This window comes from Aphelocoma coerulescens, chromosome 3 (assembly GCF_041296385.1).
Source record: "Aphelocoma coerulescens isolate FSJ_1873_10779 chromosome 3, UR_Acoe_1.0, whole genome shotgun sequence".
In the NCBI taxonomy this organism is placed as follows: domain Eukaryota; kingdom Metazoa; phylum Chordata; class Aves; order Passeriformes; family Corvidae; genus Aphelocoma; species Aphelocoma coerulescens.
In genome coordinates, this window is record NC_091016.1 from 45,325,781 (window position 1) to 45,339,674 (window position 13,894).

Genomic DNA, 13,894 nt, shown 5'->3' on the forward strand with positions numbered 1-13,894 from the left:
AAAGGGCTTAACACCATTGCACCAGCAAACAGGGTTTAGTTACACCGAGGCAGGCCAGCTCGAGCAGGCAGAGGGGTTTGAGGTTTGCAACCTGAACTTCTCCTCATCGTGGTCCCTGGAGTCCAGCAGTGAGAAGGAAGTGGCAGGGTGCAGAGCAGAGTTGAACATCAAGAGCCAGACTGTCTCGCCAGCACTTCCACGTGGTGGGAAGATGGGGCAGCGAAGTGGGAAGCGGTGCTCAAACCGCAGTCGTGGGCACCACAGCAAATTTGTGAGCCGTAGCATGGAGACAGTTCTGGTGTCTGGAGATGAAAGACACCATCCCACTTGCTCTTTCAAGAGCAGAAGCCTGGAACGCTCACTTATATTTAAAGAGCCTCCCGAAGTCCTGTCACCGAGGAAGTTTCGTGTCTCTTCTACACACCTGCCTCTCAAAGGGATCTTGAAGCAGACCAACATGACAGGCTCATGCCCTGAGAGCTTATGCAAGTCCCGCTCAGTAGAGACACTTTGCCATGGTCGTGGTTCACGCAAGTACAGTGATCCTCAGCTCTGCCTCAGCCCTAGGGAGAAGCGCTCCCTGGAGCACAGCAGCAGCAGGGCCGCTGACTCTGTCAAGCGCAGGGAGAAGATCACGGAGGAAAAACTGCAGTTCTCCAAATTCCTGGATGAGATTACCCAGCGGGTGCTGAGTCCCAACCGCTTGCGCTCACTGGGAGAGACCAGGGGAGCAGAACAAGACCAGAACTCTCCCCTTTTCCCCAGAAGCTCTGTGCCAGAAGGCCACGGGGAAGGTCGTCCGAAAGGGGTCAAAACCAAGCATGCAACTGAAAGATCCCCCTGCCCAAGCAGAAGAAAAGCAGAAAAGAAAAGTGAGGGGCTGGGAATGGCTTCGGGCCAGAGAAAGTGTGCTGAGGAAGCTGAGAGAGTTTCCAGACTAAGAAAGAAACCTGTCCTTGGGAGGAAGGACAGTAAGGGAAAACTCCATTCCTTGGAGAGAAGGGTAGTAGATCTGTGTCAGTATGAGCTGCAGCAGCTGGCAGACCTGGGGCTGGCAGGGACATCCTCTGGGCAGCAGCATTCACTGTCTTCATGGAAAAGCAGTGCAGAGGGCAGAAGGGATGAAAGCAGTCCCTGTTCACAGCTTTTACAGCCACACCATCAGTGTGCTAAGCTTGGGCAGAAGCGTGCAGTGGAGCCGAACTATCCAGAGAAAGGATCCTGCTCCACTCCAACATGCTGGAGTCGGGAGGAGGGACCACCTAACCCATCTAGATCCTCCCCTTCCTTCAACCTGGCACTAAACAAGGTAGGTGCCAGGGTCACCAACTTGCAGGCAGGGCTCTCTCAAAGGCCAAACCCCTACCTGGATGTCATCTAGTCTGTAATGCCAGGGCAGAGAGTGAGAGCAGGCCCCCAGACCTCATGTTGTGGGTGCTTAATCACCCAAAGGTGCTCTCTTGTGGGTGCCACTCATGGCTGTGCTACAGGTTGGGTTACTCCAGGGAGTAACCAGCTTCCCTTTGGCCCAGGACTTAAGGAAGGTAGAAACTGGTGCTGTTCTCTCCACTGCAGACTTCCCAGGTGTTTGCTGGTTGGATGCCCTTCAGGCTGCTGGGCAGTAGGTGTGTGCTGGAGGGAGTCAGCTCTGTTGTCAGGAGGTGCTGGGATGTTCCTGGTGCTTTGTGTATGCCCTGTGCCTGGCTGTCTTGGGGTACTGGATGTTTGTATGATGGCTGTTTCAGGTTCTTTAAGCTTTCTCCTCTTTTCTCTAGCCTGCTTTGAGGCAATGCCACTACCTTGTATTAATAAGAATCACATTATCCCCTTTGCCTGGTCACTATCATCTGCTGTTTGTGTATTTGTGAGGGCAGGGGAGGCAGTTGCTAGATAATTCCATGTGAATTAACTGATTGCCGTGTGGAGTGAGGAGGTAAGAAAAGAATGGATTGATGCTTTGCCTTTAGGAACAGGACGGTGTCTGCAGATGGTAAAGACCATTGTTTTAAAGTGTGAATTAATGAAGGAAGCAGCCCCTGATGTCTTGAGGCCAGAATTGGGATGGTGTACCTTATGGAATTGTTAGCAGCTCAATGGGTGTCTGACCTGGTCTCTCAGCCCAGGGCTGACTGTGACCCTTAATGGACTATCTAAAGTGTGGCAGCACTTGGGTTTGTGAAGTGCTGTTGGTATGAAGCACCAAAAATCATCCATGGGCAGTTTGGGCTTTGTGAGAGTGGTCAGAGTCTTGGGCTTTCACAGAAAATACGGTTGTTTCTAGTGCTAGTTAAATATCTCCCAGCCATCTTGTCAGGCAGCAACCATCTCATGGGTTTAGCACAGAGAGTGCAAAGGAAGTGAAAATACCTGAACTGTGTGCTCTGTCTGCTCCCTGTGTCCTTGTTCTGCAGGGCCCTGCTCCAGCCATCTCTGGGGATCTTGCCCATAACATTTTCTTTTACAAGCTTTTCTGACCTTTGGTGTTTCTTCTGCTATCCTAGAATAGTTACAGTGGCTGGTTTCAGGTCTGCAGAAAGAAAGCTTTTTCACGGCACAATCTGGGTGGTATAATTGGTAGCCACAATTTTCAGGTCCCAAATGATTCTGTCTCGTGCTTTTTGTGGGGCTTCAGGAGCCTCACAAGTGATTGCTGCGGTGGCAAGTGAATCCTGTGTATGCTGGCCTGTGAGATTCCTGCTGCCCACCAGCTGTGGATGTGGAGGAAGCTGAAACCAGCTAAGGTGGTGATGTTACAAGAGATGCTGAGATTGCTCCATGGGGAGTGTAAAGTTACCTAATTTGTGTTGTGGATTCTAGTCCAGCTCTTCTACCCTGAACCAGGACACACCATGTGTTTTGGTATCAGATAGCTGAGCAGTGTGTACAGATCCTTGTAGCTCTAAGCTTGCCTGGTATGAACTGTCAGAGCAGGGGAGGAAGAGTCACAGCTAGGGTCTAGCAACCAAAACTGCCTTTTAGGACAGTGTGAGAGACCAACTCCTCCTCTAAAAGAATCTCACAGCTGTTTTCTTCCCTGTGCAGGAACCCTTGACGGATGCAGAAAGGATGAAGTAAGTGTCCTGCTCCCCCTTTATGCCTGTCATACTGCAACTGTGTAGGTGCTGATTCCTCACATCCTGCCTGTGCCACCTGCATGGTGAAGCTGACTGGCCCTGCAGGCTCCTCTCAGATCTTCAGTCGTCTTGGGGCTGTGTGGGCAGAGCTTTGGTCTGTGCCTTGCCAACCTGTGCCTTGCATGTCCCTCCCACTGGAGGAGGAGGGAACATAGACCCCCCCCGGTACAGGTGCAGGCAGACGAGTTGGTGGGTGTGAAAAAAGCAGGTGAAGTCTTTAATAGAGGTGGAGAGAGGATTTTTCCTTTCTATTCTTCTAACCTGGACTGGGATAAATTATTGATTGGTTTTCATTCATCGGTGAGGGACACTGGAGCTGTGCAGCTCATCTGTCTTTATGCAAGCACTGTAACCCGAGAGGGAGCTGGGAGCCATGGCTGGCCAGGTGGCATGTGCTTCTTTGCCCCTGCTCCAAGAGTGTTTGTCTGTCTGTCTTGACCGAGATGTACCTCTTGCGTCATGTGTTGAAGTCTCCTGTCAGTTCAGTTCCTGACTTCCTGGGGCCCCTCTGAGGGCTCTTGGGCCCTAGTGCAGGGCAGCGGGGTGGGGGTGCTGGTGTGGAATACCCCTTGTGCACTCAGTGGTACTTTGTTCCTGTTCCTGCCCCAGGCTACTGCAGCACGAGAATGAGGAGCTTCGTCGACGGCTGACATATGTGACTAACAAAATGGAGGCAATGGAGAGGGAACTGGAGTCAGGTCAGGACTACCTGGAGATGGAACTGGGTCAGAACCGTGAGGAGCTGGAGAAGTTCAAGGACAAATTCCGTAGGTATGAAAATGAGAGGGGTAGAGTTAGAGAGATCCCTCACACCAAAGGCTCCCTCAGCTGGCATGAGCAGGCTGTGCCCTGTTGTGCAAATCAAAGGCATGCTGCATCCTTGATAAGGTGCACCTCCAGACTCTAGGGGAGATAAAGGCTCTGCTCTGCAGCCATTATTTCTTCCCAAGTACAGTGTAGGAATGCTGCCAGCATGAAAGGCTGATGACAGGGAATTCTTCATCTGTTGGATGTAAGCATGTGTACAAAAAAAGCCACTGGTGGCTGCAAGAAAATACATCATTGCTTTACCTGAAAAGTACCTCAGTTAAAAATCAGTGCCAGTCACTGGTCATGGGCTTAGACATGCCATAGCTCAGAGGAGTCCTCCAAAGTCATCTACATCCTCTCCTGCAGGATCCTTTCACCCAGCCAGCCTCATCTTGCCTCCAGTAACTTGGGGTCTGAAAGCCATCGTGTCAGAGGTGAGGCATAGTTAGTATGCCTGGTTGTCTTAGTAGCAGTCTTTCTGAGTTCTGGATATGGTGGTTTTCTTGGCACCTATGAAGACAACTTGAGTAGGTGCCTGAGATCCATTCCCAAGCATACAATCGTGTTTCTGTAGGTTGCAAAACAGCTACACTGCTTCCCAGAGAACCAACCAAGACCTGGAGGAGAAGCTGCATGCCCTGGTGAGTGCCCTATTAAGTCACAACAGAGATGAGGTAGAAGAGACCAGTCTGTGATAGAAGCAGATGGGGGAAGGGGCCCTGTCTTTACCCAGCAGATGTGGCAGTGGGTGAAGGGTGAGATTCTGGCCATGACCATCTACTCCCCATTCTGGCTGGTGTCATGAGTAGTTTTCTTGATTTACTGAGCCCCTCCTTGGTCACATATGAGAGCTTTGGTTCCTCACAACATAATTGCATGGTATTCCGTCATGTTGCTTCAGTCCCTCAAAATGCCAGGGATGTGTCAGCCAGTCTTGGGGTGGTCATCCTGGGAGGATGGGGGCCGGCAGAGCAGCGCCAATATGCGTGTATGTCTGTTGTGTGCATTCATAACACTCATGGCTGTTTCTTTTCTCTCCCTCCCCCTCTCTTTCTCTTTCTCCTCCCCACGCTGCCGCTGGCACACTCTGGGCGCACTCACCTCTCAGGCCTCTCTCAGCCAAAGCTGGATTTTTGCAGTTGCGTCTTTTCGTTTGTGTGTTTTTCCTTTTTCCTCTTTACGTGTCTCAGCCTGTTGTTCTCATTGTCAGTCCCACATACACCATCTCAGATGGAGGGGCCCCAGCCCTCGTCCAGCCAAGGGCTCACCTGGTATCCAGCAGCTGCCCGCAGATGCAGCAGGTCCTAGCTTGCAGGGCTCCATCTTAAGAGTGTTTGACTCTGAGCCAGCTGGAGCATGGCGTGTTGGGAAGTGGTGCCCATAAGCTGCAGCACCGCACAAGATGTGGATGGCTGTGAGCCTCGTTTGCTCCCTTTCCTTCCCCTTCTGATCTGTGAGCAGGCAAGTCAAATAGCTGAGGTGCTGATTGCCTCCGTGTAGCCCAGGGTGATATTTCTTTGGTCCTAGAAGTGGAATTTCTTGGGTTAATGTTCATTGCCAATTATTCATTGTGCTGGTGCCTGAAGAGACCGTATACTGGGGAAGTACTGGCTCCCCATCCCCTTGCCTGTCTCTGTGCTGTACCTGTGACACACAGTTGGCCCTGGTGGTCACAGCCTCGCAACACCCTTGGGCAGTTTGGAAGAACTTCTTGAGAAAGCAATAGCTTGGTTGTTCTGAGTTGTCCCTCTTTGCTCTATCAGCCCTGTACCTGAACTGTTAGGGAGTCTAAAGAGGCAAGATTTGCCTGCTTTAGAGAGGACATTAGTTGAGCTTCAAATGAAGCTACAGATCCTTTTACTTTCTAGAGCAAGGCTTAAACTCTTTCAAGATGGTGCCTTCCCCCTTTTGTCTGTGCCTTGCCAACCTGTGCCTTGCATGTCCCTCCCACTGGAGGAGGAGGGAGTATTGACTGATGGATCTTTTCAGGCAGTATTGACTGCTGGATCTTTTCAGGCAGTGTTCTTGTTTCGGTTTCCCCAGAAAAGAAGGCTCACAAGCTCAGAGGTCTTTGCTACCAGTGGCAGGTTGGGATTGATCACTCAAAACCACTAGCTTTTTATGAGGCACCATGGGAACCAGGGGCAGAGAGGAGACATGCTGGTGCTGCAAGAGATACTGCATTAAGGAGATTCAAACTCAACCTGTTGTCTCTGTAGCTAGCAGAGTGGCTGGTCCCCTTTGGCTTTTGGAATCACCTTCTTTTGAAGAGGGTTGTCTTCCTTGTCTGTCTGTCTGGAAGTTTTTTGTATCCCAGCTGAACATGTCATTGTGCTATGCTTGGGCTGAGGTGGGTGGTGAAGCCAAGTTCTGTGCTAGGGAGTTTTAAACCTGGTGTTCTTGCATCCCAGATTAAAAAGGCAGAAATGGACCGCAAGACGCTGGACTGGGAGATTGTAGAGCTCACTAATAAATTGCTTGATGCCAAAACCACCATCAATAAGCTGGAGGAACTCAATGTAAGTGTTGGTCTGCAAATGGCTGCGAAAGTGTGTGAGGTGTGGACTTTTCCTTTTGTTCAAAGTCATTAGTGTAAAGGAGCACATGAATGACTCCAGTGTGTATGGAAGTGCGGGAGCTGTACATAATAGGGCCAGACAAACAGAAGAGGGTCTGAGGGGTTGAACAGGGAGAACGGATCTTCAAGTTTGATGTATTTACTCTTTTGAACTTAGGGTTTGACCTGAGTCTGAGCTATATCTATGGAGGGGTCATTCACTCCAGAACTGGGAGGGAGCTGATGCCTTTTCTACACCATTAATGTAGCAGTTCCTGGATCTGGTGCCTGACTGTATTAATTGCTCTCAACTCCCTCCAGTCTGTCTGCATCATCAGATATGACTGAGCTGTGGGATGGGAGAGAAAATATGGTGGGATTTTTGGGGATGATTAAAATCCCCAGAGGGAGAGGGGATTGATGCACTGACAGAGGACATGATGGCAACAAAGACTGGAGTTGAAAGGGATACCTTGGCTGAGTTGTAAGGAAATACACGAAGGTGTGGGGAGGGAGGAATGGCACTGCCCTCATGAGCGATTCATCAGATGCTGCCTCTGGCTTCTGTTCAAGCAGCATCTGGTCTGGTGGTGCCTTTTTGGGTAAGAGTTTGGGTGAGTTTGACAGCGTTACACACCTGTGCCCTCCCTTGCAGGAACGCTATCGACAGGACTGTAACCTTGCAGTACAGCTGCTCAAGTGTAACAAGTCTCACTTCAGGAACCACAAGTTTGCTGATGTGAGTAGTAATCCTGCTGAGGTGGGGAAGAAGGGCTCATGGGCTTTGACTGCATTTTGCTTTCTCTGCAGGGCTGCTGACCTCTCATCCTTCAGCCTCGGAGGTGGGGGGAGGCTCCTGTTCCCACTCCCACTGAGAGCAGCATAGAGCTTCTGCCAGCTCCTCTTTCATGACAGCTCCATTTCACAGTTCAGCCAGGAGCTGTTATAAAAAGCACAATAACCTTGAACTTGATAGCCTGCTGGGTGCGTGCTGGTAGCTGGCAGGAGGACAGACCTCTCTCTTACTCTCCTCCATCCTTTTCCCTTCCTCACCTGGCCACATGGAAGGGCCATACTGCCTCATAAGAAGTCAAGCAGCAGTAGACTGACCAGATGTCACTTATTCCTCTGAGGAGAAATGTGTGAGGCAGTATTCAGGGTGTTTTCTTGGCCTTTTAAACAGGAGAGGCTGGTACCAACTTGCTCCCCCTCGTGGGGAGGAATGAAGATGGGGGCAGTTCAGCTCATCCTGCTCTCATCTCCTTTCACATTAGTAGCTTCAGTTCTTTGGTTGAAAGTATCATCCAGGCCCTTACCCCAGCTCTCCTTCCCATACCTCTAGTCTCTTTCCCTTCTTTGTGTTCCTCTCAGCAAAATGACATGCTTGTCTTTTTTAACTTAGCAGGTGACCACTATGTCACCCTCCCCCACGGTGTCTCAAATTAGCACTCTTGAGGTCAGTGTATCAGTTACTGCTGGGGTAACCTTGACCTCTCTCCCAGCTGTCCCCCCTCTCTGGAGCTTTGAATTCTGCCCCCCAGAGCGCTGTGTTCCACATGGCTGCCACTGGAGGGGGGTTGGTGCTGACCAGCTGTGCAGACAGCCTGCCTCACAGCCAGCTGTTGTTATGCAATGCACCCTGCATGCCCAGATGTGGGTGCAGTTTCCTTCTGGCTGTGATGGGACAGATGTTGCTATGCCACTGAGTGGTTTGGGGAGCTCTGCTCTCCGCTTCATGCTGCACTTGCCTGTGGGGTGACCAAGATGAGGGCAGCTTGGCAGAGTAATGGGGAGAGCATTAGTGCCCATTTGCAGGACAAGGGGAAGTGCTTACCCGCTGGTGAGACCCCAGTTCAAAAACTTTGGTAATAAGCCCAATGTTTGTCTCTCTGAAACTGAGAGAGTGAGGAAGCAGGGTGACGTGGTGGAGTTGGTAGGAACACGGGAAGGCATCGATCCTGGTCTGCGGGCAGGCTGCCAAGGCAGCATGGCTGCAATTACGCATTCAGGGAGCACTGTGGATCTCAGCAGTGGGGGCTGTAGAGTCACTTCAGTGCAACCACCAGCTGATTTTCCACAGATCAATTGACCCCTTCCTGGCATGTGCTGGATGGGCCTTATCTCTGTGCTCACAGGCATGTGGGACTGAGCCCACATGCTGTCTTTACCTGCTCACTTTGCCAAATGGGGCCTGTGAACCATGGCCTAGAACTAGCATGACTGCTGTGATAGCTAGAGCGCCTTGTTAGTTGCTCATGGGGCAGGTTTACTTTGAAAAAAAGATACCCTTCCGAAGGGAAGGTAGGTGAATGTTAGGGTCAAGATAATGAGTACAAAATACACATGTGGGTTGGTTGGAAAAGGCAGATGATGTGGAACTAAATGGCTTGTGTGGCAGCCCCTTCTAATGTCCTTTTTCTTCTTCCTAGCTTCCCTATGAGCTGCAGGACATGGTGAATAAGCATTTGCACAGCACTCAGGAGTCTGCAGGCCCTGGCCAAGAAGCAGGCCACACCTTGGCTCCATCTGATGTTGTGCCCACCTCTGTCATCGCCAGAGTCTTGGAGAAACCAGAATCTCTGGTTCTGAATTCAGCCAAGTCTAGCAGTGGCAACTGTCCCATGGCTGAGGATGTCTTTGTGCATGTGGACATGAGCGGAGCCCTTCCTGATGCCTGCAACAGCGCAGGGCAGATGGGGAAGGAGGGAGATGTGGGGAAACAGCAGAATGGTGGCTGCAAGCTGCAGAGTAGTGCAGAAAGTGTGCCTGAGGAGGTGCCTGCCTTTGAGAAGCTAAGCCCATACCCTACTCCCTCACCTCCCCATCCTATGTACCCAGGGCGCAAAGTGATTGAGTTCTCTGAGGACAAGGTAAGGATCCCAAAGAACAGCCCCCTGCCCAACTGTACATATGCTACGCGCCAGGCCATCTCTCTCAGCCTGGTACAGAGTGAAGATGAGAGCTGCGACAGGCACCGGACACTCCCCAGCAGCCCTGCTTCAGAAGGGCGCCGTTCAGCCTCCAGCTGTTCCTGTCAGCAGTCCCCCAAAGCAGCCAGGGCTCACGGCTCTTCCCAGAGCAGCCCATTCAGCAGCCCTCCCCAAATCCCGAGCGCCTTTGCCAGCTCTGCTAGCTCTGAGGAGGACCTGCTGGCTAACTGGCAGCGTATGTTTGTGGATAAGGCACCCCCCACCTCAGAGCGAGTGCTGATGAACCGCACGGCTTTCAGCCGTGACACAGCCCCTGAGCTCCAGAAAAGGTTCAGTCGGTCCATGCAGGAGCTGGGTAGGGCAGCCTCAGCTTACTCAGATGGTGAGGAGTCTGCTAAGAGCTGCAGCTGGACCGTGAGCCGGGACTCAAGCGTGGACACAGACAGCACTGAGTCCAGAGCCCGCAGGAGCCATTTCTCCTCAGACTATGGTACAGATTTCTCCCAGGATGAAGCCCAGAAGCTGTTGCATGAAAGCAGCGGAGGCACTGCTGAGCCTGAAAGCCCCTCACCAGAGAAGCACAAGGACTATGTAGATCTTGGCTTACCTGAGAGCCCAGCTGAGGAGAGAGAAATGCTGCTCCAGGGAAACAAAGAGAGCAGCCAAGGAGGTGCCCAAGAGGAAAGTGGAGAAGGCAGGGTCAAGCCTCCTTTCAGTCGGCCACACCGCAGCCCCAAGAGGATGGGGGTGCACCACTTACATCGCAAAGACAGTCTGACACAAGCCCAGGAACAGGGCAACCTTCTCAGCTGAGGCAGAGCTAGAAGCAGCCACACACTGCAGAGCTGTGGGATGCCTCCATCAGTCCACCTGAGGGAGAAGCCTCCTTTAGTACCCTACTACCCGGGGGAAATCTGCTCTGAGATTTTATATTTATTCTCTTCTTTTGCTACCTGGAAGAGCTGGGGTCTCCCTTCCCTGGCAACTCAGACCCACAGTACTAGCACACAGTGTGCAGAAGCACACCCACTGCCCCAGCACACTTGCAGCTCTCTTCACAGCCTCACACTGGTGCCTGTACCAGAGCTAGTTCTTGGTACCCCTCGTCCTGGTGCCTGTGCCTCTTTTTGCTCTCATCCCCCTTCCCACTCAGGTACCTGAGGCCCTGGGTGCTCTCGTGCTGTTTCCCCACAGCTGCTCTGCTCTCTTTTAACTTGTGCCAACAGGGCAGAGTGCCTGTGTGGTGGTGTCTGATTCCCTGGGAGCCCCAGGGGCTGTGAGTGGGGCACGAGGACTCTCCCAGCAGATGGCTGTGTGCCGTGGGGATTTGCTGGGATTGCTGGTGTCTCATTTTCCTGCTGGGTTTTGTTTTCCCCAGCTGCCCACTGGGTGGTTCCCCAGAATCTGCCTCAGCAGGTCGCTGTTGCATGTCTCCAGCATTGGGCTCAGCACCTGGTCTCCACTGAGGCAATGCACAGGTGCTTGTGCTGTGGGACATGGGTGCTGCCTGCTGGGGTGGTTCGGGGAGGCAGTGCCTGCTGGGCACTGGGGTTTTTGTTTGTGTGTCTCCTCCCTCACACCTCTTCCCCTGCTCTCTGTGCTGTTGTTTTGTTTGAACGGTGCTGATGCTTTGCTCTTGGGTGGGCTTCTTTCTTCTTTCCAAGCCTTTGGTTTTGGGGTGTATTGTTTTTCCTTTTCCCCACCCTGTGTAAACAGACACAGCCGTTGGCAGCTGGTCTGATGCCTGCACTGAGGGTGTGTAGAGGAGTCTCATCTATCAGAGCTGCACTTCCCTCTGATCCTGGCCTCCAGCCTGCAGAAACCCCTCCAGTCTCAAGAACAAGGTCTTGCCCTGGGCAACCAAGGCGTGAAGGATGCTACCGGGCTTTTCTGGGCAGGGCTTGGTGCAGGGCCAGCAGGGATGCGAGGGCAGCATGCTGAGGAGCTGCTGCCTGCAGATGCACTACCTCATGGCTCAGCAGCAGCCCTTCACCAGGGTCTCCTTGCACGCCTCTTTCTCTGGGGGTCTCCAGGCTCTGGTGCCTCCCTGGGGCCTCCCTCTTCGGGTAGGGCTCTCTGTGTGTTTTTCCTAGCGTAGTGTGATACTGTGTGACTTTTCTTCTCAGTCTTGTGTGCTGTGTCTTGTTGGGGGGGGAGGGAAAGGGAGAGGTCTGTAGATGTAGGTATTTTTTTGAGGGCTTACGAAGCCCAGGCCTCCTGTTTTAATTTTGTCCTGTGCCCTTGTCTGTCTGGTGTTTTTTGGCTTCCACGGGGGTGCGGGGCAGAGAACAGCCCAGTTCCCTTCACCGTACCCTCTTCAAACCCTCAGCTTGCTGTCTGATTTTTGAGTTGGGTTTGTGTTGTCCTCCCACTCTACACAATGCGGGCTCTTCGTTGGGCTGGAGGAGAGCATCCTTCTCTCCAGGAGGGAGCATCTGTTCATATGCTTACATCAAGATTTGCAGCCAAAAGCTGCCTGGGGGCTCTGCTCCCCTCCCCAAATCCCTGTCTCTGCAAAGGGCTTGCAGCTTGTAGCTGGGGCCAGCCAGGGCTTCAGCTTCAGCCTGGAGGCTTCAGGGCCAGTGAAAGGGAGCTGTAGGCCTCTCTGGCAGCTGTGTAGGTTGTTTTATGTACCCTGGGCAGAGCTGCTGCCTACACATTCACCTTGTTTCCCACCTGGAACAGTTGTGGAGCTGGATGCCACCCTCTGGTGGGGAGGTGGGACTTAGTATTTCACTCCAGTGTTTCGCTGTGCAGACAGGCTGGTGCTGAGAGTGGGAGCCTCCTCTGAGCCTGCAGACTATTTATTCTCCCCTGTCCCAGTTGTGGGGGATTGGGGGGTTCTTCTGTTTATTGCCATCAGCCACTCCACTGCTGCATTTCTTTTGTTCTTCTGCAGCATTGCTGAGGGTTTGCATCTGCAGCAGCTGCCAGATCCTGCCTCACGGATGTCACCTGGGGTTAGATGCTCACTGAGGGAGCTGCTCTGGCTCTGAGGCTGCTGGTGGCCTGCAGTGAGGGTGACATTGCCCCTCAGGGCTCAGCCCCATCTCCCCTGAATGCTGGCATGCTAGTCAGTGGACAAAACTCTTTTGCTGAGGCAGCTGGTGCTGATGGTGCTGAACAGAGCCAGCCTCCCTCTGCTTTTGGTCAAGGTAGACTGAAAAGCAAAACAGTGAGGAAGTGGAGGGGTGGCAAAGAGATGCCCAGTGCCTCACCTGACACTCGTGCTTTGCAGCATTAGGCTGCTGGCAGAGGTTGAGGGGGAGTGGTGGCCTCAAGCAGCAGAGCCCTGTCTTTCCCTGTGGGCATTGTGTCTTCTGCACTCCTGCCCACCTCCAGCAGTATTGGCTCTGGGGCTTTTAGCTCATCCCACTTCTGGTGTCCCAGCTCCAGACTGTTAATCTGTCACTAATGTGTTTTTTTCTGAGATTTTCAAACTGATGTATATTTTAAGACCAGAAATAAACTATTTTAAAAGTAGATGGCAATGGCTGAATTGTACTTGATGCTTGATAAGACCTGGACTGGGCCGAGCCTGAGCATGTGAGGGTGCTGAGCTACTCAGGGTACAGTGTCCAAAGTTTGTTGAACTATGTGTGCCACCCATTGGCTCTTCCAGGGAGAGCGATCCTATGACCTGTAAGCTGGTGCTATAAGCACCCCTCAGTATTACTTGTAAGATTCTGCCTACCCCATTTCACATTTTGATGGCTGTCCTGGCTGATCTCTCTTGGTAGACCTCCACATGCTGATCTAGTGTAGGATAAGGTATAGCTAATCCTTTTGATAGTTGTTGGTTTCCTTGGAGTCCAGCTCTTGGAGTCATCTGAGAGTATCACTTCCCCACTTCAGAACATACCCCCTTGCGGGGTTCCTAGGGGGTTTATAATGCTAGAGTCAGTATTCCGTGTGGGGAGGAAGGATAGGGGGTGACTGGGCATACACCAGACAGGAAGCCCTCCAAACATGACACTCCTGCAGGATGCTGATACAGGCATTTGGAAGTGTTTCCTTTTCACGCTGAAGGGTGCTGCAGAGGTCAGAGGGCTGTGATGAATTTTCCTCCATCTCCTAAGTTACACTGCCTGTGCCTTTCTGACCTGGCTGTATGCAAAGCCTAACACTGGAAAGACTGTCTTGTTTCTTTGTCCCCGTAATTAATGATTTTGTTCCTTGTTCCCTTGAGTAGCAGCTGCTGCCACAATTTAATCTTCTAGCCTAATTTGAGCCTTGAAACACGATCTTCCTTGTCAGCAAGGGACGCTTGGCCAAGCAGCGCAACCCACGTTCACCAGGGCGTACACGGCTGGTGCCAAGCTCCCTGCAGAGCCAGATTAATCCAGCCTGCTTCCTCCTGGCCCGAGAGAGGGTCTGGGGGACAGAAAATTGGGCTGTCACCGACCTGTCCCCAGGGCCGGGCCCGTGTTGTGGAGCCTCGGGAGGCGCAGGAGGAGCCGTGA

The 13,894-nt window shown here is 52.3% G+C and overlaps 1 protein-coding gene across 9 annotated transcripts in view; it reads left to right on the plus strand.

Annotated features, from left to right (window-relative positions):
- TJAP1 (tight junction associated protein 1) overlaps nucleotides 1-12,914 on the plus strand; it is a 40,577-nt gene extending 27,663 nt beyond the window's left edge. For 8 of the 9 annotated variants that reach the window (XM_069010054.1, XM_069010053.1, XM_069010055.1 and 5 more), the window contains 6 exons: nucleotides 3,043-3,071; nucleotides 3,744-3,905; nucleotides 4,519-4,585; nucleotides 6,356-6,463; nucleotides 7,157-7,240; nucleotides 8,931-12,914. In XM_069010054.1, coding sequence (XP_068866155.1) covers nucleotides 3,043-3,071; nucleotides 3,744-3,905; nucleotides 4,519-4,585; nucleotides 6,356-6,463; nucleotides 7,157-7,240; nucleotides 8,931-10,244 — 1,764 coding nt within the window. In that variant the 3' untranslated portion in view covers nucleotides 10,245-12,914. Of the gene's footprint in view, nucleotides 1-30; nucleotides 1,310-3,042; nucleotides 3,072-3,743; nucleotides 3,906-4,518; nucleotides 4,586-6,355; nucleotides 6,464-7,156; nucleotides 7,241-8,930 lie in introns of those variants that run through there. The other variant, XM_069010051.1, reaches the window with a different exon arrangement.
- The last annotated feature ends 980 nt before the right edge of the window (nucleotides 12,915-13,894 follow it).